Raw genomic sequence first — 26225 nt, forward strand, 5'->3', positions numbered from 1 at the left:
CTCCTTGGTCTTTGCTATGTTCAGCTGCAGACGGTTGTGCCTGGACCACTGTACAAAGTCATCAAAGTAAATCCAGTGAGAGTCGTGTTTTGCCACAGTGCTAGAACTAATGCCACAACTTTTAAGATTTTTTGGTGTTGGTGGAAAATCTAGTGTGTTGGAAATGTGTGTCCTCACATGCAGCTGATTCTGTTCATGTATAGTGGGGGGAGATAAGGAGGAAAATCATTCACAAGTGGATACAAGCACCAAATTTGGTGTGGTTATCCCTCTGGGGTCAATAATTTGAAAAAAAAACATCATAACGAAAAATAACGCCATTTTCCAAGATGGTCCAAGATGGTTTTTCCAGGTATATCTGGCAACCCGGCCTGGCTGTCAAACTGGGTTGTTGGTAAAAAAAAAACACATAGGCCAAAACACAAAGAGAATTCCGTCACAGGAAATTACAAAAGGTGAAAATACTGGCATTAGCATTGTTGTCAGAAAAGATGGTACACTGTGTGCACAATTATTAGGCAAGTGAGTATTTTTGACCTTATCTTCATTTTCGTGCATATTTTCCAATTCAAAGCTATAGAAACTTAAATGCTAATTTGATTTAAACATTATCAGGTGATGTGTGTTTATTTAATGAGGGAGGGTGTGGCCTAAAGTGATCAACACCCTATATCAAGGTGTGCATAATTATTAGGCAGCTTCTTTACCTCAGACAAAATGGGCAAAAAAAGAGATTTAACAGACTCTGAAAAGTCAAAAATTGTAAAATGCCTTTCAGAGGGATGCAGCACTCTTGAAGTAGCAAAGATATTGAGGCGTGATCACCGAACAATCAAACGTTTTGTTGCAAATAGTCAACAGGGTCGCAAGAAACGTGTGGAGAAAAAAAGACGCATATTAAATGCTAGAGACTTGAGAAGAATTAAACGTGAAGTTACCAGGAACCCATTAACCTCCAGTGCTGCTATATTCCAGAAATGCAACCTACCTGGAGTGTCCAGAAGTACCAGGTGTTCAGTGCTCAGAGACATGGCCCAGGTAAGAAAGGCTGACACACGACCACCACTTAACAAGACTCATAAGTTGAAACGTCAAGACTGGGCCAAGAAATATCTGAAGACAGATTTTTCAAAGGTTTTATGGACTGATGAAATGAGAGTGACTCTTGATGGACCAGATGGATGGGCCCGTGGCTGGATCTCTAATGGGCACAGAGCTCCACTTCGAGTCAGACGCCAGCAAGGGGGAGGCGGGGTACTGGTATGGGCTGCTATTATAAAGGATGAGCTAGTTGGACCTTTTCGGGTTGAAGATGGACTTAAAATCAACTCCCAAAACTACTGTCAGTTTCTAGAAGATACGTTTTTCAAGCAATGGTACAGAAAAAAGTCTTTATCCTTCAAGAAGGCCATGATTTTCATGCAGGACAATGCTCCATCACATGCATCCAAGTATTCGACTGCATGGCTAGCCAGCAAAGGACTTAAAGATGACAGAATAATGACATGGCCCCCTTCTTCACCTGACTAAACCCCATTGAGCAATGTGGGCCCTCTTAATGTGAGATTTACAGTGAGGGAAGACAATACACCTCTTTGAACAGCATTTGGGAGGCCGTGGTTGCTGCTGCACAAAAAGTGATCATCAACAGATCAAGAAAACTAATAGATTCCATGGATGGAAGGCTCATGACAGTTATTGAAAAGAAGAGGGGGCTATATTGGTCACTGAATATTCTTGACATGTCATTATTGTTTATTGTACATCTTGAGTTTTATTCTTACTCTAAGAAATTAAAATAAACAAGTGAGATGGGGAAATTTTAGTTTTTCCATTTAGTTGCATAATATTCTGCACACCAATAGTTGCTAACAATTCTGCACACAGGTATTCTCCTGAGAAAGCCAAAACTCAGTTTCATTTGTTACATATTCTGATTTGAGGTTTATTAACATTTCTGATTGACTGATAGCAATGCATTTGTTACAGTACAATACAATAAATTCTCACGAATAGAACTTGCCTAATAATTTTGCACACAGTGTATTTCAAATTTGCATGTTTCCTTAATATCTGATGACGCATTGGAGTCATTTTTGGATTTATTACAGTAAATACAATATATAATTACACAATGGACATTTAACTATTGATGTAAATAGTTTATGATGTTGAATATGATATCATTGTAATTCTTGACCATCAAAACATGGGAGTAAATATCACCTCTTGTAATTTATCATGTTTGGTTCAAGAGATATGATGGAAAACACATAATTTTGTTATGGCAGAATCCAAAATGGCCGCCACAGCTGTCTAGAGGCATACATTTATGTTGTGTGGGGTATCATTGTAATTGTTGACCATTAACACATAGCGGTAGACATCATCTTTATGCAATTCAATGTTTTGTTCAGATGATATCATGCAAAATACATAATTTGGCTATGGCGGAAAGTAAAATGGTTGCCACGGTTGACATGACGCTTTTTATGCAGTGGCAAAAAAAAAAACTTGAGACACTGAGTATTTGTGCCAATTTTGGTACTTGTGTCCACAAGTGAACACTTTCCCTAAAATATTGCACTCATCTGCTCCACTAGTATTAGAATATAGGGAACGAAAGAAAAACTGATGAGGAGAAAAAGAATATCAAAAGACAAGAGGAGAAAAAGGTAAATATTGCATTTGCGATTGTTGCACACTAAGACGGCAACCAATGACTATTTTCATAATCAATTGATTATATTACCAAAGCTCCAGCTGACGTCTTAACATGGCTTGTGTATTCATGTTTGAGAGGGAATGTGAAGAATGACATCAACCAACAATATTTCTTATATATATTTCTTATAAGTTTCCGCTAATCAGTACATAGACATTGGCATGGATTATAAAATTAATGTCTATGCCTGGATTAAAAAAAAAGATCTGATATGAAGTTTTTTTTATGAAAATCTCCACATTTATGCCACTTTTCTTTAAATAAACACGTTCTGCTGAGGAAACCCTCGGGAGTCCTCTTTTCTCAGTTTCTCAGTTTTTTCCCCAACCAATATTAGAGAGAAAAGAGTGCAAAAGGGGGGGGGGACGAGGGAAAGAAGTGATGACATAACAGGGGGGCCTGACGTGTGTGAGGATGGAGGTGCTTACGTCAACTGTAACTGGGAGAGGAAGAGCAAGCATTCCCTATGTAGGTCACACTGAAAAAAACATGCAGCGATCCCAAACTCAGCCAACTAACCAACCAGCCTGCCAAGCATCACTTAAATCACAACTGTAAGTACTCCATGAGTAAGTATCCATGCTACACTGTTATTTCTTCTAATGCTGACCTATTCTGCAGCACAGACCTAGTTAACAGCCTGCTAAATTACTGATGAGTCCAGGGAATGACATCATGTGCTCTGTTATTTTTTTTTTACATACATGCAAGACAAAAAGTCAGCTACAAGCTGAGCTGTCAAATGGGGGAATTTTCTTATTCAGTATGAATAGAATTAATGAATTATCACTGTTGTTGCAAATTGTGAAAATTCTTATTATTATATTTTGTGCTTTCATTAGGTCCCAATTAACAGCCAGCCTGCCTCCTTGTCTGTAATGTCACACCAACATCGCATCGTATCCTCACCTTTTACTCATGAATCCGAAGAATCATCCTGGAGCATGTTCTACACATCTAGTCTAAATGATAATGACTTTACTTAATTAATAGTGTTGCCTCTATGTGGGTCAATCATGTGTGAAACACGCACAAATTAATAATGATTGGACACCGAATAACACTTGAATGCATCAACACTTTGTGTAATCACAATCCCCAACTATTAACAATCGGACAATTGTTCTGGCAATGTGTATTGCCAGAAACATCCTTTATAGTGTGAATTACTGTGCTTTGCAAAACTGCAGCTCTACAGTTGTTATTGACCTGGAGCTTGTGAATGAAAATACAAATTGAAGAATAACGGGGTGGAGCACAGGAAGAGAAAGCAAACTGTAACATAATGAATGTGGGAGGGGGCTGTTTATGCATTCTGTATCCATGAGGGGAATACATAAAAGGAAGGCAATAAAGAAGAAGAAAAAAAGTATGGTGATGATAACGGCAAACTACTCATTAAAGCGCATTCTAACAAATGGTAGCAGTGTTGTCAACCGATTTGTAACGTTTGGACTCACGATGAGCTGTTCTGCAGGGGTCATTCTGTGTGCTTTCGACGGAGTGGGCCGAGGAGACGGAAGACACGCTGGAGCTCCTGACGAAGCCAAAGGCTGCCAGGCGGCCCGCGGGGAGGCGGCTGGAGCTGAAGCCTGGTGGGCGCAGGCCCGACTGGCTTGTTTTGGGAAGCAGAGACCTGGAGGCCGTGGCCTGAGGTTGGGCTGCGGCTGTCGCTGGAGCAGGAGGAGGAGCATTATGGGTGAAAACCTGGTCATCTGTTAGAAAAGCAAGAATCATGCTCAATGTTTTTGTCATCCATTATTCAACAACACTTGAAAACAGAAAGTTGTTTAAGAGGTAGCATCGATACTGTCACATGGGGTGTCCTTAAACTGAACTGATATTAGCAGCAGCCAGACAGTATGCAGACAAAGATCAACAAAGCAACTCATCGTTCCCTGGTTTTCAACTCATCTGGTAATTAGCTGCATTCATAATCTGTTTGTTTGAGCTGCAGCATATGGAGCTGAACAGACAGCGTCACAAGATAAAGAAGTGAAATTGTGTGTGTTTAAGTAACTACTGTAAACTCATTAACCAATTTTCACATCCCAACAAAATGCAAGACATTCAGCATGGCCGCAGTGTTTACTTCCCCTGTGACTCATTCATCATTCGTGTCGACTAAGCTCTCACTGGGCACCAGGAAGTTTTCTATGTTATGACTCTGACTGCTACAGCAAGCAAATATAATAACAATACACACAACAAGCTGCTAACAGCTGCCTTTGGCTCTGGCCATGCTGGCAGACTAGGCTGGAGGCCAGCAGTTTCTCTAATGCCAACGCTGTAATGACGTTTGATTTGACACCCAATATTTAGGACACATATGATATATCTTTCCAATACATACATTTGAGTTTAGAGTTCACATGATCAGTCATTTGTCATTATTGTAATACAGTGATTATAACTGCTATCACCCAAAAGCAGTCTATCATTAAGGTTTTTGGACTTTAAAACAGAAAACAAAATAAAAGGTGGATAAAAAGAGAGGGCAATGAAGAAGATAAGAGATTTTTTTTACAGAGGAAGATAAAAGACAGGAAATCAAAGAGAGAAAGAGAGGATAAAACAGTAACCATAGTCCCATAGTGGCAGCTATTGTCAGTGAGCAATGGGGAGCGTTCCTCCTTCTCGGTAATCAATGGCTTCCAACAGCAAGACAGATGAAATGTGCAGGCATGAACAGCCAAGGCTGCACACATTTACACACAGTGGGCAGTGGGCAAATCCTTGGATAGAAGCCCCATCTGGGCTACCCAAGCCTGGGGTACAATGTTTAGATCCTAGACAGAAGAGGAGCATTATCCCCTGCTGGCTGCAAAGATAAGGTAGGCAGACCTTCTTTCCTCAACTACGGTATTTAGCACAGCTGTGTGCTCCAGTACATGCTAGAGGGTAACCACCGCACCAACAAAAGAAAGAAAGAACTCTGAGAGGGGGAATACAAACACTGTTGGTAGAAAAAGACAAAATGGGACGGTAAGAGGGAGAACAGTTTCCAGTTTAACTCCCCTCCAGCATCATCAGTGGCGCTGTTCGCACTTATCACCTCTTTCCTCCTTCCTCAATATCTGCCTGTGTGCCATGTGATCAGTTTATAAGATTGGAGCTCGCTCCGCTACAGTGAGAAGGTCAGGCTCATTAAAGATAAATAACCTCATTTCCCTCAGGCCCCCCACCACTTCATTCATCCCCTCTCAGAGATGAGGGAGAAAAGTGAGCCTGACAAACATCATCAGCCTGGATCTCATATGTATAAGCCCCTGCTAACTAAAGATACACATTATTCATAACAATCTAAAAAGGAATAGATACAAGATGGAATTATTCATATGACTTTGGCTGTCCTCTCTTTCTGTATTTAACTGTCTTCTATTATTTTATTTTCACCTGCAAAATACACCCTACCTAGTAAAGCAGCTCTCAAAAAGTACAAAAATAGGGCTACAATTTATGAAATAGTGTATTTAAAAATGCATCATGAATCATTAAACTCATCATGAATCATAAAACTCTGGGTGTTTTCCCGGCTTATAGTTTTCTCCCTTCAGCCATTTGAAAGATTTGAAAAAAAAACTTTTCCCTTATCTTAGGACTGAAACACTACCTGCAGTCTCTCAACAAGCCCTGAGAAATGAAAATATCTGCATCCTTTGGTGTTCACTAAAAGAAAGAGCATCCAAACTTAAGATTAATTATGTAAACTGTGCTCTGAAAAGTTAATGGGGCAGGTGGGATGAGCACTATAATGACCAAATTATAATTACAGCCCAAGGTAAGTTGCGTCAACCTGCATGGGTTTCCTCCTCAAAGCGTTAAATTGCATGTTATTAAATATGATACTTGAGTGCATTGCAATCTGCTGAGCTACTTTAAACACAGTGTGAAGACAGGAGGATGATAGCTTTAATATGCAGAAGTTACAATACATCACAAATGTCCTGTCCTGTAAATTGAGGATCCTCATTATCATAACAATAGAATGTTTAAAACCTACTGTGTAATTATGTGAGTAGTTAGAGTACTCTGACTGCTATATACAGTATAATTACTATAACATGTGTATGCAAGATGGGGAAATCTCCCTTCACAAAAGCCTGAAAAGTTGTAATTCACAGTGATGAAAAGGACAAAGAAAAAATAAAATGCTTAATGGCAAGGGTTATGGAAAAAGACAAGAATGAAAACAACAGAAATCCATTCAACTTGACCTATAAACACAAGGGTAGACACATAAACAGAAAGATACTGACATTACTTAAACATTAATTGCTGCGCACTTCAAAGCCTGTAATTCCTAGGGCCAAACAGCACCGAGACACCAAACATATGAATTAATAGGGATTATGTTAAGAAAGCCTGGCACATCATAACACTATACTGATCAATTCTGTATGTGCAGTTAGGGGTTATGGGTGACACTCTATGTATGTCTCTGTGTATGTTTCACCGTGTGTCTGGGTAATTGCACTCAGGGAGAGAGCAGATCAAAAATGCATTTGAGGTGATAAATGGCAGAGCCTTCCAGCAGTGTGCAAAATGTTATACTTCATACATATTCAGCGGCCAGAGGTGGTATCTGAATCATCTAAATTAGAAATTTGTTGTGTGTTAAGAGAAAGTGTGAGTGAGCTCTTGATTTTTTTTTAGTTTTGCAGATGGCAGCCTTTTGGATCAGAAAAAGTCCCCTCAGAGTATTTCTTTCTCAGAGCCCTCCAATCAGATGAGCCAAAAAGAATCTCAGAGAATGCATATTAATGAGCTGCCTTCATCTCAGGCCAATACGAGGTGGGGAACAGTCCCACCGCTGCTCATTGCTACAAAGGAGGAGAAGATAAAGTAGCTCTCTAGTGTGTCAAATTTTAGGTTGCTGAAATATAATTTGACATAATCAAAAGAGGCCATCTCCGTCTGATATCTGTGAGGAAATATTAACATGCTCTGAAACATAATGTAGGGAAATTTCTTACCTGTGTCATCTTGCGTTTCCTGACTGGTTGCTGGGCTGACAGGTTGGACTGGTTGGCTGAAGATCAGTGTTGACTTCTGAACTGGACCAGGTCCTCTGCCTTTGGCTGAGGCCGTAGTCGTCCTGGTGACAGCTCCCAGGCCCAGACGCAGACCTCTGCCGGAGCGCAGGAGGCTGCCGCTCCCTCCGGCCTGAGCGGCCGTCCGTGACAGCAGCGCATCCTCAGCAGTACTTCCTTTAAAACTGGCAGATCGCCCCACCTAGACATCAAAATAATGAAATTAACTTAAATATACTATTATCAAAAAGTATGAACCCTGGGCACCTGAATCGGAAAAGACAAATTAAGTGTGTCAATCAAAGGGTCAAAGTTAATGTCAATTATAACAACATGTGTTGTGGTTTGGGGTTTTGTTTGGGTTTATTTTTCCCTTTCTTTGGCCTCCTTGTGTTCTTGTCTCAGTTTTCTCCGTGGTCTTGTGTTGCTGGTCCTGTTTTGTGTTCCCCTGTGTCTGTTTGTTCTACTTCCTGTTTTATTTTGATAGTGTAGTTTCCTGTCTTGTCTAGCTTTGCTTTGTGCTTGTCTGATTGTCCTGCCCCGCCCTAATGTGATTCACCTGACGTCTCACCTGTTCCCCTTACCTCGTTACCTCATGTATTTAACCCCTGTGTTCCCTTTGTAACTTGTCAGATCATTCTGGTTAGTTTGCCTGCTTGTTCCCCGTCTTCCCGTAAGTTGCAGTTCCTGCAACCAGCTTCCCTGTGAGTCTCCCCTGGCTGTTTTTCGTCCTGTCTGTTCCTCGCCCTTTTTCTCCCTGGACCCCTGTGGATTTTGTGTTTGGGAGTTTTTTGCATTTTTCTGTGGAGTTTTGGACTGTCTGTTCCTTGGTGTGTTCTGTTCGTTGTTTTGGACAATAAGTTATCCTGCCTTCGCCTGCCTACTCTGCGTTTGGGTCCTCCTTCATGCTGTACCATGACAATATGGGGAGAATTCTGGGTTAATACAGGTAAAAGCCAGTAAATTTGAATATTTTGAAAAACTTGATTTATTTCAGTAATTGCATTCAAAAGGTGTAACTTGTACATTATATTTATTCATTGCACACAGACTGATGCATTCAAATTTTATTTACCGTAACTTAATTTTGATGATGAAGTGGCAACAAATGAAAATCCAAAATTCCGTGTGTCACAAAATTAGAATATACTTAAGGCTAATACAAAAAAGGGAGTTTTTAGAAATGTTGGCAACTGAAAGTATGAAAATGAAAAATAGAGCATGTACAATACCAATACTTGGTTGGAGCTCCTTTTGCCTCAATTACTGCATTAATGCGGCGTGGCATGGAGTCGATGAGTTTCTGGCACTGCTCAGGTGGTATGAGAGCCAGGTTGCTCTGATAGTGGCTTCAACTCTTCTGCGTTTTTGGGTCTGGCATTCTGATCTTCCTTTCACAATACCCACAGATTTCTATGGGGCTAAGGTCAGGGGAGTTGGCTTGGCAATTTAGAACAAAAATACCATGGTCCGTAACCAGGCACGGGTAGATTTTGCGCTGTGTGCAGGCGCCAAGTCCTGTTGGAACCTGAAATCTCCATCTCCATGAGCAGGTCAGCAGCAGGAAGCATGAAGTGCTCTAAAACTTGCGGTAGACGGCTGCGTTGACCTGGATCTCAGGAAACAGAGTGGGACGCCCACCGCAGATGAACTGGCCCCCCAAACATCATGGTGGAAACTTTACACTAGACTTCAGGCACGTGGATCCTGTGCCTCTCCTGTCTTCCCCAGACTCTGGACCTCGATTTCCAAAGGAAATGCAAAATTTGCTTTCGTCAGAAACATGACTTTGGACCACTCAGCAGCAGTCCAGCTCTTTTTTTCCTTAGCCCAGGTTTCTTGGTCAACAGTGGCTTGACACGAGGTATGCGGCAGTTGAAACCCATGTCTTTCAAGCGGCTCTTGGTGGTGGATCTTGAAGCACGACTCCAGCAGCTGTCCACTCCTTGTGAATCTCCCACACTTTTGAATGGGTTTTTTTTCACAATCTTGACTAGGGCGCGGTGATCCTATCGCTTGTACAATTTTTCTGACCACAGTTTTTCCTTCCCTTTGTCTCTATTAATGTGTTTGGACACAGAGCTCTGAGAACAGCCAGCCTCTCAGCAATAACCTTTTGTGTCTTTCCTCCTGTGGCAATGTGTCGATGGTCACACTTTGGACAGCTGTCAAATCTGAAGTCTTCCCCATGTTTGTGTAGGCTTCAGAACTGGACTGAGAGACCATTTAAAGCCCTTTGCAGGTGTTTTGAGTTAATCAGCTGATTAGTGTGTGGCACCAGGTGTCTTCAAAATTTAACCCTTACACAATATTCTAATTTTGTGACACACGGAATTTTGGATTTTCATTTGTTGCCACTTCAAATCATCAAAATTAAATGAAATAAACATTTGAATGCATCAGTCTGTGTGCAATGAATAAATATAATGTACAAGTTACACCTTTTGAATGCAATTACTGAAATAAATCAAGTTTTTCAAAATAGTCTAATTTACTGGCTTTTACCTTTACATGCATGTGTTTGCTATGACTTTGCTATGTAAAAAAACCCTTTCAGCTTTCACAGATTTAAATAGTGTGTCATGTGAAGGGCACCTGTCGGGATTTTCTGCTGGCGTCTGCATACAAAGTCTGGCTGCCATGACATGTTAAAGTATTATATATTTTCACTGTCATAGTGTACACAAATTGAGCAGCAACACATATGTTGCACCCTGCAATTAGCCAAACCATATTTATATTTGACATAAATCACTATATCCATATAAATATAAGTCTGTCATCAAACATTCCGTATGAACAAAGCAAAACATTATGATGCAATTATAGGGCTGATAAATGTGCATTAGACAATAATTAATAACAGTAATGAGTCCATGTGTCCACAGCTATGGTGTATGCTGTGAGTAGAAGTAATCATCATGCAGGGACACTGAGCACCAGAAACATGAGCTGTTTAACATCACAAGCATAATTTGTGTTTTCTCTCAACGGCCTGTGTACTGGACAAAATGCTTACATGCGTGCAGTGACATATAAAGCGCTGGGAATCCTCTTGTCCCTGTGGGCTTTGTACTTCAAAATGCATTAACTATTTATTTCCACATGTTGGTGTTTGAAGCTGTATAAATGTGAATGCCAAATACAGCTATTAAATCAGAATCAATAAGGGATGGTTTTGAAGTGATAATGAGCAGCTCTTGAGAAAGTGGGTATAAAATGCAAAAGATCTGTGATCAATTATACATAGTTTACTGTGGGATAGAATTATGGACTTCAGCTAGTAAAACTGGTATGCAGAATCAACACAATTAACAGAAGAGGGTCTTTCTACTTAACGTATATAATACATTGTGATTCATTATCTTCTGTTAATTGATATGGAAAACATCATAATCCTATCCTTTTTTACCGTTTGTGGGAATGTGCTGTGATAGCTAAATCTCAGCATGATAGAAATTATCTTTTGTTGAATGAGAATAACCACAATTCCAAACCATAATAAAAGTCAGAATGCAGGCGTCATTCTTACAACAAAAGATTTGTAATAAAGGCCTTGAAGTCAGATACTTACAGGAAAGGCTATACATAATACTAACCTCTGATGGTGCCCCGAAGATGTTGTTACGCAGTTTCGAGGGTGCCGTGTGGCTGTGTGTGTGTGCAGGGGGTACGGTGTTTGTGTGTCCAGGGGTCCTGATACTCCTGCTCAGCATTCCTGATGGGAAGATGTTTGTCTGCATCTCTTGGCGGTACTTGTCATAAAGCAGATTGGAGGCACTGAGCACTGGGGCCCCTCTGGTTTCTGCGTCAGGCTTGCAGGGGTCTTTAGAGGTGTCTTTGAAGGAAGTGGGTGCCTGGCCATGTGTGTATGCTGACAACCTTGATGGTAGAGAGGATATCTGATAAGGTCCGTCAGCAGCCTGAGGCTTAAATTGAGGATTCTTTCGAACACATGTAATGATTTTGGGCCGAACTCCTTTAGGTTTAAGTTTAGGTGATGGTGAGCTCTCTTTGGGGCTGGGGTTGTTGTTAGAGCTCTGCTGGTTGTTAAGAGGTGCTTTAGGGATTCCACTTGTGCTTATATTTGTTTTGACTGGTGCTCTCATGCAACTGTTGCCATAGCCCTGAGCTGATGTCATTACAGCAGAGTTGCATCCTGACGGGATGTGTCTTACCACTCCAGGGACATTCCTGGAAACGAGGTACATGGAAGGTTGCCTGCGTGGTGAACCCTGGGGTGTCCTGAGAGGGGAGTGGGGAGGGGTGGATGACCTAGAATCAACCTCCGTTCTGTTGGGACTAGAGCAATTCCTTCTGTATGTTAGCTGAGTCTGGGGTTTCTTCTCGAAAGTGGAAGGATTTGAAGGACTTGAATTACGCCATGCAGTTGGAGCAGAATGTTTTTCCACAGGTAGAGCCTCCCTCTGGGCTGCCTGGTTGGGCTGCCTGGGCTGTAAGACTCCATGTGCTTTGTACAGGTTGGAGAAATCTGATGGCTCACGTAAAGACGATTTTGTAAACTTTCTGTTTGACCCATTACTCTGTGAATCTGGAGAGGGGTTTGAGGAAGAAGGTTGCTCTGTCTCAGCTTGATGAGCATTGGGCTCTGCTAAGCTCCTTGCTCCTCCAACCTCTGTCTGACAGAGGGGTCTGACGAGCTGTTGCCGTCGTGGTGGCAACACCCTCTCCTCAAATCCTGCCTTCCTCCTTAGGCCCAGCCCCCCATCGGAGGCCAATCCATTACGATGATAACTTCCCTCCTCCTGTCTCTGATCTTGGCTGTGGTATTGGAAACTGCCATGTTTCTCCTGAGGATGCAGTGGTGGGGAGTTGGCATCTACAGGGCCTGCCCCTCTTCTGGTCTGAGCTGAGGTAGTGTTGGTTGTATTGGGATAAGGGTTTGTCTTGGAGTTGGACAGAGGGATGAAAGACTGCACTTCTCCGCTGCTATCCAGAGCGCTTGAAAGGCTCCCGCTGAAGGAGACAGCTGACAGACTGGAGACAAACACATTTGTCTCAGACTTGGATTCCTTTAGACCTCCCCTTCGTCTCTCCCTGTCTCTGCCTGACCTGGTGTCCCGTTTCTCTATTGAGCCTGTCACACATGTGTCTAGCTCTTCTGTGCTATGACAGGCAATCCTTTTCTGCCCCTCTTTGCCCCTCTGTATCATGCTCTCCACTTTGTTGTTATCATTGTCATTTCTCCTCACACCGGTCGAAGCAGAGCTGGCAGTTGAGCTTGAGGAAATGGACATGGGGCCCTCATCCTTTCCATCCCGCATACTTCCTCCATCGTCATCCTCATCCTCCACCTCCTGATCCCTGTTTCCTAAGAATGTATGTATCTCCTGACACTCCAAAAGCTCAAACTCTCTGAGCTCAGGCTCCATACATTGCTGCCCAGAGCCCCAGATCACTACCTTGTTGGGGGATTCACTCTGTGAGACCAATGGAGGGATGGAGGTTGTGCTGTAACCTGTATCCTCTATCAATCCTCTTCCTTCTTGATCACCAATTACAGATACTTGATTGGCATTATCATCTCCAGATTGTGGGAACAGAATTTGGCTTTTATTTCCAATCTTTTCTCCTCTATCAACATTGACCCTCAGTTCTTTAAAACCAGTTGGGATGCTCATGTCGGACCGATTATTTTGGTACGCTCAAAGACACCAGCAGGCTGTTGAGGCCATCTATAGAGTTAAAAGTGTTCCTTCTCTCTCTGTCTCTCCTCTTCAGGGTCTGAGTGATGATGGCCCTTCAGGTGATTATTCCAAGGACAAAATGTCATCTCATGGAACCCTTTTTACTTCAACTCGCCACTTATCTTGCATTTACTGTGAGTTAACAAAGCTGGATTTGATGGCTTTTTGTGGAAATAGAGGATGATTCAATCTGAAATAAAAGACAACAAGGGAAACTGTAAGAATATGCAATATGTATGCTTGAACAACAGCCACTTCTGCAGAACCCATTCAGTCTTTTTTTCCCCACATAGAGCCACTTAAGGTGCAGCAATTTCTGACATCAGCTGTGCACAGCCCACAATCTTGCACTCTTTACTGGCTGCCCATGGAACAAAAAAGACACTGGAAGCACACCAGGAAGAGAGCAAGTCTTGGAACTACCTTCGATTTTAAAAGCATTTGCATCTTATACATTTAGTAATAGTAGTAGTAATCTTATATAGTGATAATGTCCGTGTTGTAACCAGCAAGAGTAGTACAGCACTCATAGTAGGAATGCAATTATCAAACTATGACAGTGTAGTCCAGAATAAAAAGATATAAGTAAAGAGAGAAGTGGCAGATAGCTGAGAGGCTACAGACTGTTTGTATGTAAGTGGAATAAACATTAGGGTATTGGATGAAGACAGGCGAGGAGGAAGAGAGAGAAGGGTGCAAAGTGTTTTGTAATGAGCTTTATTCCTCAAGGGACATTGAAAAATAGAAGGCAGAATGTGGATAGGGTGAATACATCTGCACTAGCAGTATGATTAAAGGGTAATAGAATATAAGTAGAAACTAATAAGAAGTGTATGCATGTTACCAATTTGAAAAGCGTGAACATTATGTGTGGGTGTTGAGTAAAAACACCAGCTCAGGAGGGATAAATCCATACTGTAGGTCTGATCACTGCAGGAGTGTTAACACATTCTCTCAGCATGTACTCTTTAACATGCCATATGGCTGATTTAGCTAATGCCACGATTCGATTGTACAGAGCAACGGAACATCCTGCTTCATTTAAAGACTAGGTTCCGCAGGATGTACAGAAAACTGGGATTGTTGTGTTTGTCTGAGTAGACACCATTTAAAGTAACCAACTGTGGTGCGATTGAAACAATTACAGTTAAAAGATGAGCAGATGGCAGGGAGGGCAAAGATGTATATACAGTATACATACACATAGTATATAGCTGCAGGATAGTTTAATCACCGCAGTATTTAAAAAAAAATAAAAATAAAAATAAACACACATCAACGAAACTTTAGTGACTCTGCTCTAACAACATGAAATGACTCTGTTATGTTTTTGCTCTCTGAGGAAAGACTTCCGGGTGTCTCTTCACATCTCATTCTCTTCATAATTATGCAAAAGCTCTGTGAGGAATTCTTCTTCTGCCTTGAACCAGACACATTAAAACTGCAGAATATTAATGGTCTCCATTTGAACAGCAAGTATCTCTTGTTTATTTGTTTGTAAAACATAGCCTATTTCCTACATCATACACATAACTAATATAGACCAACGTTATTTGAAATCATCTTGTTTGTGTAGACAGTGAACATTGTATATTTAGACCTTCAAACCATTACACTGAATATTTGAGTAGTTTCCAGTTTCAAATAGAACTCCCACCCTCTAATTATATGGGCAGTTGGGGAGTGTGTATTCATTAGCAGGTGCCTTCTCCATGTGTCCAGTGGCACTGAACTGAGTGAACTGCTAGGAAGGAAAGAAAGGAAAGAAAAAGCTCTCAAAGTCTACGACGCATCTGATGCTGCTCTAATCGGGTGCAGAAGTGCAGTTTGTCCAAAATGCACTGGCAGGGGAAATATCCAAGGACATGATTCATGTTCCTGAAGGTAATCTAAGAAGACATTTGGACATAGTTTCCTGAAGAGACTGTTAAAAGAAGGTGGTTTTGCATTGCAATTCGAAAAAACATTTCAACCAAATATCTAAACTTTTAACACTGTATTATATTTTATAAAATGATCAGATGATAGATATTGGTCAAAATAAGCATTACTTTCCTTTACTGGTAAAATTGTGGTTGAGCTCAATGATTGCAGAGAGGCAGAAGAAAAATTCTTTGTGGTTGACTAATAAACAAACAACGTGTATTATAAACGGCACACTGTCTTCCATACTCTCTGTGAACACTGCTAATATTTACCCTTAGCTGGTGCACACAATCAAATAATTAGCTAATTATAAAACACAATTCAAAGAGGTGGGGAAAGAGAAGAATTGGAGAGGGAGAGAGACAGTTAAGGGAATTCTCTGAGAGGACATGGTGGCAGATCAATTACGGCACTGATGTAGTACCAGAGGTTGTGCTGATGACAGCAGTCTTGGGAGGCTGAGTGCTAAGCTTGGTCACAGTGAATGAACTACAATAGGCTGCACATCACCTAGCAGCAGAGGCAGACAAAACCAATCTGGCAAAACCCTAAACATAATCAGAGAGAGAACTAAAGAACCAGCCTGACCATTTGAATAAAACGACCTGTTGTGATGATAAAAAACATTTTAAAAAGCTGGTGCATCTTGTGATGCTTTGAAAAGACATTTGTTTGAATTGGGTTTTTTTCAGTTCTGTCTCCTGTCGCACTGCCTTATGTTGATGACATACACGCGAAAAGTAAAAAGGATCACATGGATGTGTTGGTGAGGGGCTGATGTTTCCTTTAAATGTAATATTAATTATGCTATTACAAGTGCAACAAATATGAACATCTTTGATCATCAAGCCCCTTCTTTTTTTTTTTTTAGCAAAGGAGACACTGTATTAAAGAGAGTAAGTACACAGGCTACATGAATTGTTTATACACAGTTGCCAACAGTCTTCCAATCAAATATAGTAGCTAATTTATTCCTTTACCAATTATCCACAATGAAAAAAATGAGATGTATTTATCTTCTGATGATAGAGTAACCTTTTTTCAGAATTTAAATGTTTAAAAGAGTTATTTTCCAGACGTAAAAAGAATGATATTATTCATCCATATATGCAAGTTGATCCGGGCTGGAATAAGTAATGAAGGTAGGCTTTGTTTCACCGAATTGATGTAACTTCTTGGTCTAAACTACTCTGGGAAAACAGCAGCAGGAAAAAACTGCCCTTCTTCTGTTGTCATGACAGTACTATATCCCTGGGAATTGGAAAATACATGTCCTGACCCCTGCGTCTTCCATCAGGAAAAAAGGGTCAACGTTAGAAAGAGATGGGCTGTCCTGAAGGTCAGCTTCGTGCTTTTACACTCTCAGCTCACGCATACATTCTGCTGTGCAATGCTTTCACATGAGAACACACACCAACAGTGTAAACCTAGATTTAGTTGAAATTAAACTTTTAGTGGTCTCTACTTATTGTTTCAAGTTTTGTTAAAAAACACATTAATTACTAAACCACATTAGTTGTTTATAATAATCAGCTTAAGTATGCACAGATCATATTAAAGGTCCAGTGTGTAAGGTTTGTAGTTGTTCATTATCAAAATCTGTGTTGCCCGTTCACAAACTTATCTTTTTCATGAATATTTACCACCACTATCAATTCCAAGTATTCCTATTGGCCTGAAATTTAACATTGTCATTTGCATGAACTGGAGTAGATGCTCTATATTCAAGCGCCATCTTGAAATACATTAACGGGTAAGGGACATACAGGACACACTGCTACGCCTTTCGCTGTCACGTGATAAACTCACAGGTGCTGCTAATGGGTATCGTCGCTTCCCGGCCCGACAAGTTTGGAGGAAACATGGCTGACATCAACAAGACAGTTTGTAGTACTCACCAAATCTTTAAATAGAATTTTGGAATTGATAAAAATTAAACGAACGGACCTGATCGCCTGAGCTATAGCTGGATGAAGCTTTTTGAAGCGTGAAGGCTACCGTAGCTGTTATACGTACTTTGAACTGCGTGGCGCGAGAGAGATGATTATGATTTATGATATCAATGCTAGATGGGAGAAATTCCCACACATTGGACCTTTAAGTATGTATGGGAGGGGCGGGGTCATTTGAACTGTTTTGTGCTGAATCTGTGCAATGGCTCATAGAAAGAAAACAATATGTTCTCAACGGTTTCTGTCCTAGTTAAAGTGTGTTTTAATAATGTTCTGTTGGTGTTTGGGGTGTGTTATCTGGGTTTTAATTTTTTATGGTTGATTTAGTGTTCATATTTATCGACATTTGACAGTGTCAGCAATCACATTGGAATTTGTTATAGCTATATCAATCGAGTAAGACTTTCCGTACATTATAATACCGAAAAGATTAACCATGATTTGTACTCGGCATCCTTATGGGTTCTAAGCTGTCTCCATCTTGCAATCAGCTACATCTCCAATATTTACCCGGTGTTTGTTAAGTCTCTGGTCACGCAACTGTTTAGAAACAGAGTTTTTTTTAGGTCGGTTAGAATCTATCTCCATTGATCAAGTCCGTTTGTTTGCTGCTTGTTTTAACAGGTATATATGTGGGAACCCAGGCTGGCTGTCAAACTGGGCAGTTGATAACAACACACAGGCTAAAACACTAACAGACGTTCTGTCACAGAACTAGGACAAAAATTTCAAAGGACAAAATATTGAATTTAGCATTGTTGTCAGAAAAGAAGTATAGCAGTGACATATTGTGGTCATTTTTGGATTTAATACAGTAAATATGTATTACATATTGCACCTTTAACATGCTTATTTTATTTGTCTACTGCGGGTCCGTCCTATGTTCCCACATTTCTACGATTTTTCTTACAATTATTATTATACAAATTTATGAAAATGGAATTTTCTAATTTTCCTAATTTTGAAAAAGATCTAAGAAATCTAGGAACATAGGGCCTAATTTTGAAAAAGATCTTAGAAATGTAGGAACATAGGGCCTAATTTTGAAAAAAATCGTTGAAATGTGGGAACATAGGGCTGTGCCGTCTACTGCATAAACTTACCGCTCTGTGTTAATGCAACATGACATGTTAGGTTTCACTTAGAGGGAAGAACTTAAATGGTTTTAACCAACAGGTTTCCATGCAATTGTCTAGCAAAGCAATTTGGGATAACAGTGAATAATCAGCCATGGATAAAGCTATGTGCAGCCACGGGACCATGTAGTGCACACAAAACGCACACAGTGGAATAGGTTTTCCCCCCACCAGGTACATACTGCTCACATAGGGAAATCCTATCCTTGCAAGAGGGTAGATAGATGGATCGCTGAAGCGATGAGAGGATGAGCCAAGATAAGACCGTATCTCAGCAGTGTTCAAATTCAGTAAAGGACAGGAATTTGTGGTCCTTAACCTATCGAGTGCTGCATCCTCTCAGAAGGTGGGAAAGGACGAGTTGAGAACTCATTATGTATACACATTATTAAGGGGCTGGAAATGGAGAAATACAACATAGAGTGGAGTAGAAATGGAAAAGAGAAAGACCTTCCCCATCCTCCTCTCTTTTTCTTCTCTGATTGTGAGCAGGTCTGTGTGGGTGAAAAGTGAGACAGACAGAAGGTGGGAGTGATGAGACATGCAGATGGATACAAAGAGGAAGAGAGTTGACGCAGCAGAGCTACTGCTTTATAATTAGGCTGATGGAAGGGAAAACATCATTTGAACCTCTATAATACGAGCTATAAAGCCCCGTTCTGAAGTGACTTACTGATATAAACCTGGGAGTGCAGAGTGAAGTAATTACTGAAATTCCTTTACCATATATATTGCTAATGAGCACTAAATTACTCCCTTGATGGTAACACACATCTTCTTATATCTTATCCATTTCATACATTTTTTTTCTGCAGGTTGCCAAGATAGGAGTAAGCCCAGACTCTAAGAGCTACCCATACAAGTGGCCTAGCCTATCCTTGTATCTCTCTTAGGGACTGTATGGAAATTATTAGTAGGGGAGGAGGGGTCAGGTAAGGGGGAGGATTTGTATTTCCGAATTTTGCTGAATGGAAGATAGCCAGATTTATTAAAGAGCAAAGGGGACTGTCTCAGCTTTTTCTCTTTCCAGAGTCTTTCTTTTGAGATGTATTATGTGTAATACAAAAAACAATACTTACACTACAAAAGTAGCTTTTATTTTTTACGTAAGGCTGTGCTTTTTTAGACAGCTGCCTTGAATCATGTATCACTTACTTGATCTAAGGGACACTCAGACATCTGATCTCAGACTTCTCAGAAGAATCTTATTTTTATTCAGTGGATCAAAGTTCAGTGCTGCACAGAGATGTATCGCAGAGAAACATGTTGTAGCCCTTGCAGCAGAATCTAATACATCTTTATCTAAATGAGCCTATAAAGTCAAGCCAGATAGGACATGTAACTCACAACTCCTTTTCTTGTGTCAGTCAGTTGGTTTGTATTTTCCAAAGCATGTGTAGACATGTGACAACATAAAGACTGTATGTGTATAGGAGCGCATTGTTTCTCACACAAACACACTCACCTGCACAGACACACACTTCAACACACGCATAGGCACACTCTCAGCGTCTTTGTTGTCGGTCCAGTAGCACATGTGGCGATTACAGAAGCCATTTGTCTTTGGCACTTTGCTTTATTCTTCTCCTCCCCCACTGGAGAGCAGACAGGTTTTATAGCTCCCTGGTCCCAGGGGAACCCCAACAACACACACATTTCTCCTGTGCTATCTCTTTTTCTTCCATATTTACACACACACACATACTTCTGCAAAAGAGAAGGCGGGAACACAAATGGACAGAGCGGCGATGTGTGAATAACCATAATTTATGACTCCTGAGTGTCAGCACATGACATAATTAGATTTAGTGCGGAATTTACATTAAAATGCAATGTAGCAGTTATCCGTAAGCTCCAATCCTTTTAATACAGCACATGCTCTTTGCAAGCATGCAATTGATGTCTAATGACATCATCATTGCATGTCCTTGTACACTTTCCTGTGTTGTGTTAGAAATGTTGTTTTCTGTGAAAGTATATTTAAAAATAAACCGACAAATGCTGCACACACCGAAATCATCCTCTTGTCCATTTTGAAAAAAAGAAATCCAGGACAGTATTCTCTTCTTCTTGTACTTTGTATTCTACTCACATACAATCATCCAGCAGGATAAAGCTTAGTGAGAAAGTCTATTCAGAAAAAAAGCTAAGCTTTAGTCATCCATTCCTTCTCCTCCTATCCCTGTCAGAGACACAACAGACAGAAATAGCACTGAAATAAGCTAAACACTCACAGAAGACACAATAGACACCCTGTAGACAGAATTTTACAAGTGGTGATTCACTAAAACTGTGCCTGAGTGTTTGTATGTGTGAACCAAGCAATAACTCACTATGCAAAGCAAAGTGATTACCATCACAGAGAACAGTGAAGCAGAAATATCCAGCATCCTTTGGTTGCTTTGCACTTTTTGTAATGATGTGCATCAAGAAAACAACAACAGAGCAGCTCCTTATCCACAATGTCTCTATCTCTTCCTCCTCTCCCTCCCTCCTCTAGCTCCTCTTCCACCGTAATAATACAGAGTTAATTAGGGCAGGGCAAAGCGATCAATCCCATTTTCACTCTTATATATACGGCACATCAGCAGACTACATCTGCCCAAATAATCCCTCCTCTCTCGCCCCCTCTCTGTCTCTCTCTCCCACTCCACTCCCCCACACACACAGTCGGATGCCTTTTTTGTACCCCAGAGGGAGTCATTCTATATCGCAAGGGGGGACTGTAACAGGATTTCTGCAAGATCTCAGGTCAGAGTGGGTGGTCATACTTAACTGAATAAGGAGAATGAGATAATCAGATCATCTGCAATAAAAGCTGATTTATTTCTGAATTGGGCACAGGCATGTCGGCATGTAATTGTCAAAAAATCACAATATGCCGCTAATAGGATTTATTAGCTAAAGCGAAATGAAAAATAGAGGCATGTGTTCACACATCCATCCATCAACGCACATTAACACACAAGGTTTGTCTCTTTGTTATTCACACAGCTGAAAATTAGACAAGCTGTACTAAAAAAGTAAAACAGAACATCCCGAAGAACATTCAAATCCTGAACTAAGACTGTTTTACGTAAGCTCAAAGAATGCTTTTGCACATATGCATGCAAAGTTACTCATACCTACACACACAACTACACAGGCAGTGACAAAGAGACAGCTTCTCACTGGGAGAAAATGTGGCTTGCAAAAACACACTTCCTGATGAAAAATCTCCTTAATTCTTATTTTTTCAGTGTTGCTTTTGGCAAGTACTGGGAATAAGTCTCCAGTAAATCAGACATTGTCTAGCTTTTGCCGACTGGTTTAGATTTGGTACGCCTATGAGGATGAATTGTAGTTGGCATGGATAAATGGAAGACAAATGTACAGGAAATGAAAAGAGAAATGACAAGGGGAATGAGATGAGTTGGGAACAAACGAGGAGCTGGAAAAGAGATTAATGTGATTAGAAATACACTGACTGCTAAAGACAGTGGGAGAGAATTAGGACGAGGAAGACATTAGACTTGGGTGTTTTGGTTCATTGAGCCCTTCAGTTAAAACATAGACAGGGGTGGAATGGAGGAGAGTAGAAAAACGGTGTCTGTCCACGCTGGTTGCTGGTTGCACTGCATTGTTATTAGCAAAGCCCCTCCACCCACTACCCTCACTCCTGTCGCAGCGAAAAATTAACTCTTGCATGGCTGGTGGGTAAAACTGTATGAGGGGACAAAGAGGAAAGAAAAAGAGTTCATGTCAACTGCAGAGCAGTTGCCAACAAGGAATTTAATCATAGTGGAATTCTCTGTGGGACTGTGAGGAAGTCGGCATATGCTCACACAAACACACACACAGACATACACAGTCAGACATAAAGCTGGGAAGGTGAGGCAGCCCAGACAAAGAAAAGCCGAGTGCAACTTAGACGGGCTGAGTCACTTCTGTTTCTTTTAGGAAAAAATTATAATAGAAACACATTATGTTGCAGAGAGTGATGAGGGAGTAGAGAAGAATGGGGGTGTGGGGGATTTAGTTTGTATTGCAAGGAGTGAGTGTGTATGCATGTGTAATGTGCAAAACCCAGGGGTGTGGGGGAGGGAAAACTGGCAAAGGATCATTGAGAGGTGAGCAAAGAATAGAGCAAGCTGAGGGTTTTTTGGGGTAGTGATGATGTGCAAAAAAATGTATGGTAATGATTGTAATGAGTGGCAGTGTGAGTTTATGAAAAAGACAGGGTGTTTTCACACATTGGACCAAGGAAGATGAGAGAGTACAGGACAGGGCAAAGAACTCCTGAGGAAAGAAGCTCAGTTTTTGGGTTCACATACAGTATGTTGCCTTTCTGACATATAAGTTTACATTTGGGAACATAGATGAGGTTCAAAAAGAATGTAGATGGACAGTCTGGAGAAGTACCATAAATAATGAATGATTCTGTGGCTTTTTACAGTCAAGTTAAGTAAAGCACTTTACAGCTCTGTCCTAAAAACACTGCTACACACACTTGTTTTAGCATCATTTATACAGTAGCATTTATTTGCTTCATAAGGGCTGTAGCTCGCTGACAAATATTTAAATTACACAAAAAATACATTTAAAAAAAGTGAAGGAATAAAAGAGTACTTCTGTTAAACTGACTGCTCAAATTCAGCAAATGGATGCACATGCACACACACACACACACACACACACACAAGGTCTTTCATGTTGACTCCCCACAGAATGGGGAAGTGTGTGTGTATGTGTGTGTGTTCGTTTGTGTGTGTGAGTGTGTCATAAGCCAAGGCATGCCTCTCAATTCCCCCTCTGATGTCCTGCCTGTGACTGCAGGGGAGGAGCTACAACAACCTCATTGCCACCTTGCAGACAAAGACAGCGTGGATTTGAGAATGTGTGTCTGCATGTGTGTTGACACTTCATTCACACTGAGTCAACCCACACGCACACACGCACACACACACACACACAGACGCACACAGACGCACGCACACGCACTCACACACGCACACTCACAAACACACATTTAACTACTTCTACAAAACCTGTTCCACTGTGGTATCAATAGCACAATACTTTTGTCTAAATTAAAAAGAAAAAAGAAAAACAATACATGTTTAAAAAAAAAGACTTGGGAATACACATAGGCTTAAAAAGAAATTAAGAGGCATACTGACATACTTCTCTCTCTCTCCTTCACGTATCATCTCTATTGCCTCACTCCTCCGTCTTCTCCTCTGTTCTGTCCTATAAAATGACCTTGCTGGTTGCACCGGTGTACTACACTCAGGCTTTGTGACACATTGTCTTACCTGCAGAAACACACACACACACATACATAGGCACCTGAGGCCAAGCACTTCAACAAAACACACACATGCATGCAGACACACACACAAACACACACTGCTGCGAGTGGTTTTCCTGGCAAAGATCTGCTAAATTGATCGCTGTTCAGACGTTGCAGAGGTCAGATGTGATGAATCAATCACACATGCACCAGCATCTGGAACAGCAGCTACAGCCAAGGCCACCGGCTCTGCTGCCCTACTTTGATTCAGAGTCAACCTCCACATTAACAGGACTAGGAGGGATTGGCAAGATTTAGCAAGACGGACTGGGAAATCCATCAATGCGGGAAGTCTCTGATATTGGGATCGATAATAGCAGCAGACAACTTCACTTGACAAAAAAAACCCCACACTTTTTGCAAATATTTTATACACAGGGTAGAATCTATTGACCACATGTCTGGACAGTTCAGCCCAATGCTAAACGGTGTACTGTGAACCCTCACACAGTTGCAAAGCTGAACAATTTAAGTCACAAGTAATACACCCGAACAAAGTCAGGTAAACATCCACCTGCACAGTCTCAAGGACAACCTGATCATCAGACACGGATCAATCAAAATAAGAGACAGCTGAGTGGGAAAGACATGCCATCAATCTTCTCACCTTTGTTTGATCCATTCCTTCGTGTCTTTCCTCTACCGCCTCCCCTTTACGAAGCCTAAAGGTGAGACTGAGATCATGGGAATCGTTGCAAAAGTAACTAAAGCACAAAGAAATACTGTACACTTGGCTCCTTGGGCTTTGCACAGGAGTTAGACGATAAAGAATAGAGGTGAGGTCTGGTGGTGTTAATGTGGAGAAGATCAAACTGGAATAAAATGGAAGTATTTTACAAAATGAAACACTAATCTGTGCAGAATCGTGCAAACTATTTCTTTGATTTTTTGATCAGTCTCTGAACAAGGCTTATCTTTATTATATTTATCGTAAAAAAAAAAAAACTTCCATTAAATGGCTAATGCCTTAATCAGCCTAACAACACTAGCCTATAACACAACTATAAAACATCCTGTGGCATTTAAGGATTGGGCTTTGCATTTGTTCCTCTTTTCCTTATATCAGAAATTATTATAATATGCTACAATCCGATGCCCAAAACTAACAAATACAAATTCTTACAAAGGGAATTCAAGTATCTTTATTGTCACCTCTCAGTGCAGTGGATCATGGTTGGAGTCAGATCTAAAGCCTGGATAATCTATGTCTGATCATTAGCATCACCCACAGAGACTTGACCTGCTCCATCCATCACAGCAACCTGCTCTTCCCTGTCTGCCCTCACTCTCTCTCCAACCGCGGCACGCTCTGCTCTCCTTTAAGCCTCCTGCTCCACATCCAGCATAGCTGCGATCTGCGGGTCAACTTCAACATTACAGCCTTTTTGTTGTTGACGCAGAAACACAAATTCCCCCACAAGCTGCACTGCATCAGCCCTGCGAAAACTAAACCTTCCGATCTGTATTTAGCTTAGATTGCTGCGCGAACCGAGTCGGCACCGAGACCCGAATCCTACAAGCAAAATACGTGCGACACTTCTTCAAGAAACCGACGCTCGACTCCGAAGCATCGTTTCAGAAACAAAACAAGGAAGGTTGTCTTCAGTTGTGCGACTTACCTTCAGGTTTCTCTAGAGTTGATTAATTTGAGAATGTCGGTCAAAGGCAGCTGAGTTGCAAAACGAAACACATGCATGTCTTTCCACTCTCAGAGAGAGGGAGAGAGAGAGAGAGAGAGAGAGAGAGAGAGAGAGAGATGCTGCGGACAGGAGGAGGTGGAGTGGTGCTGATGCTGCAGCCGACACCTGGCAGAGCATCCTTCCATCAGGCAACCGGGCTTCTCTCTCTCTCTCTCTCTCTCTCTCTCTCTCTCTTACTCTCAACACATTTGCGCTCTCTGCTGGTTCACGCATGACGAGATGATGAAAAGCCGATAAAATCAGTGGATTTCAAAATAAAAAGCCCCCCGAAGTAGTCTGGTTGGAGATAAAGCCCGTTTTATTGACAAGAATGATGCATCAAACATACACTGACTTCGACAAAAAGGACAAGGATGAAAGGACAAGCAAAACAATGTCTTCACTTATAGCAGCAGGTGCCTGCAATTTAGCCTACACGTTGATACTGGTATTTATTTTTCTATGTGGGATTTTGTGATTGGGCATTACTTTTTGTTTCTAAAAACTATGATCCTGCTTTCAGACCCGTATTTTCACTATCTCTGGGTCAGTTTGGTCCCAATACTACCAGATGGGATCAAAGTAAAGACATTTTAAATCACACACAATTACTTTAATGTAAAATGTAAAATGTAAAATGTAACAAAAAGGGCAATATCTGTCTTTTTTCATTTGTTAGTCAGTGACGTGTCAGACAGTTTTTTAACATTGTAAAATCCGGAAGCCAGTTTATT

At 41.0% G+C, this 26225-nt stretch overlaps 1 protein-coding gene across 4 annotated transcripts in view; it reads right to left on the reverse strand.

The window, feature by feature from the left end:
• mtus2a (microtubule associated tumor suppressor candidate 2a) overlaps nt 1-25632 on the reverse strand; it is a 49567-nt gene extending 23935 nt beyond the window's left edge. For 2 of the 4 annotated variants that reach the window (XM_032533725.1, XM_032533723.1), the window contains exons 1-4: nt 25432-25632; nt 11358-13656; nt 7702-7960; nt 4186-4440 (exon numbers count right to left, since the gene is read on the reverse strand). In XM_032533725.1, the coding sequence (XP_032389616.1) occupies nt 4186-4440; nt 7702-7960; nt 11358-13400 (2557 nt within the window). In that variant the 5' untranslated portion in view covers nt 13401-13656; nt 25432-25632. Of the gene's footprint in view, nt 1-4185; nt 4441-7701; nt 7961-11357; nt 13657-24419; nt 24704-25431 lie in introns of those variants that run through there. The other 2 variants (XM_032533726.1, XM_032533724.1) reach the window with 2 other exon arrangements.
• Nucleotides 25633-26225: the final 593 nt, after the last annotated feature.

This window comes from Etheostoma spectabile, chromosome 13 (genome assembly GCF_008692095.1).
Source record: "Etheostoma spectabile isolate EspeVRDwgs_2016 chromosome 13, UIUC_Espe_1.0, whole genome shotgun sequence".
Taxonomy (NCBI): Eukaryota; Metazoa; Chordata; class Actinopteri; order Perciformes; family Percidae; genus Etheostoma; species Etheostoma spectabile.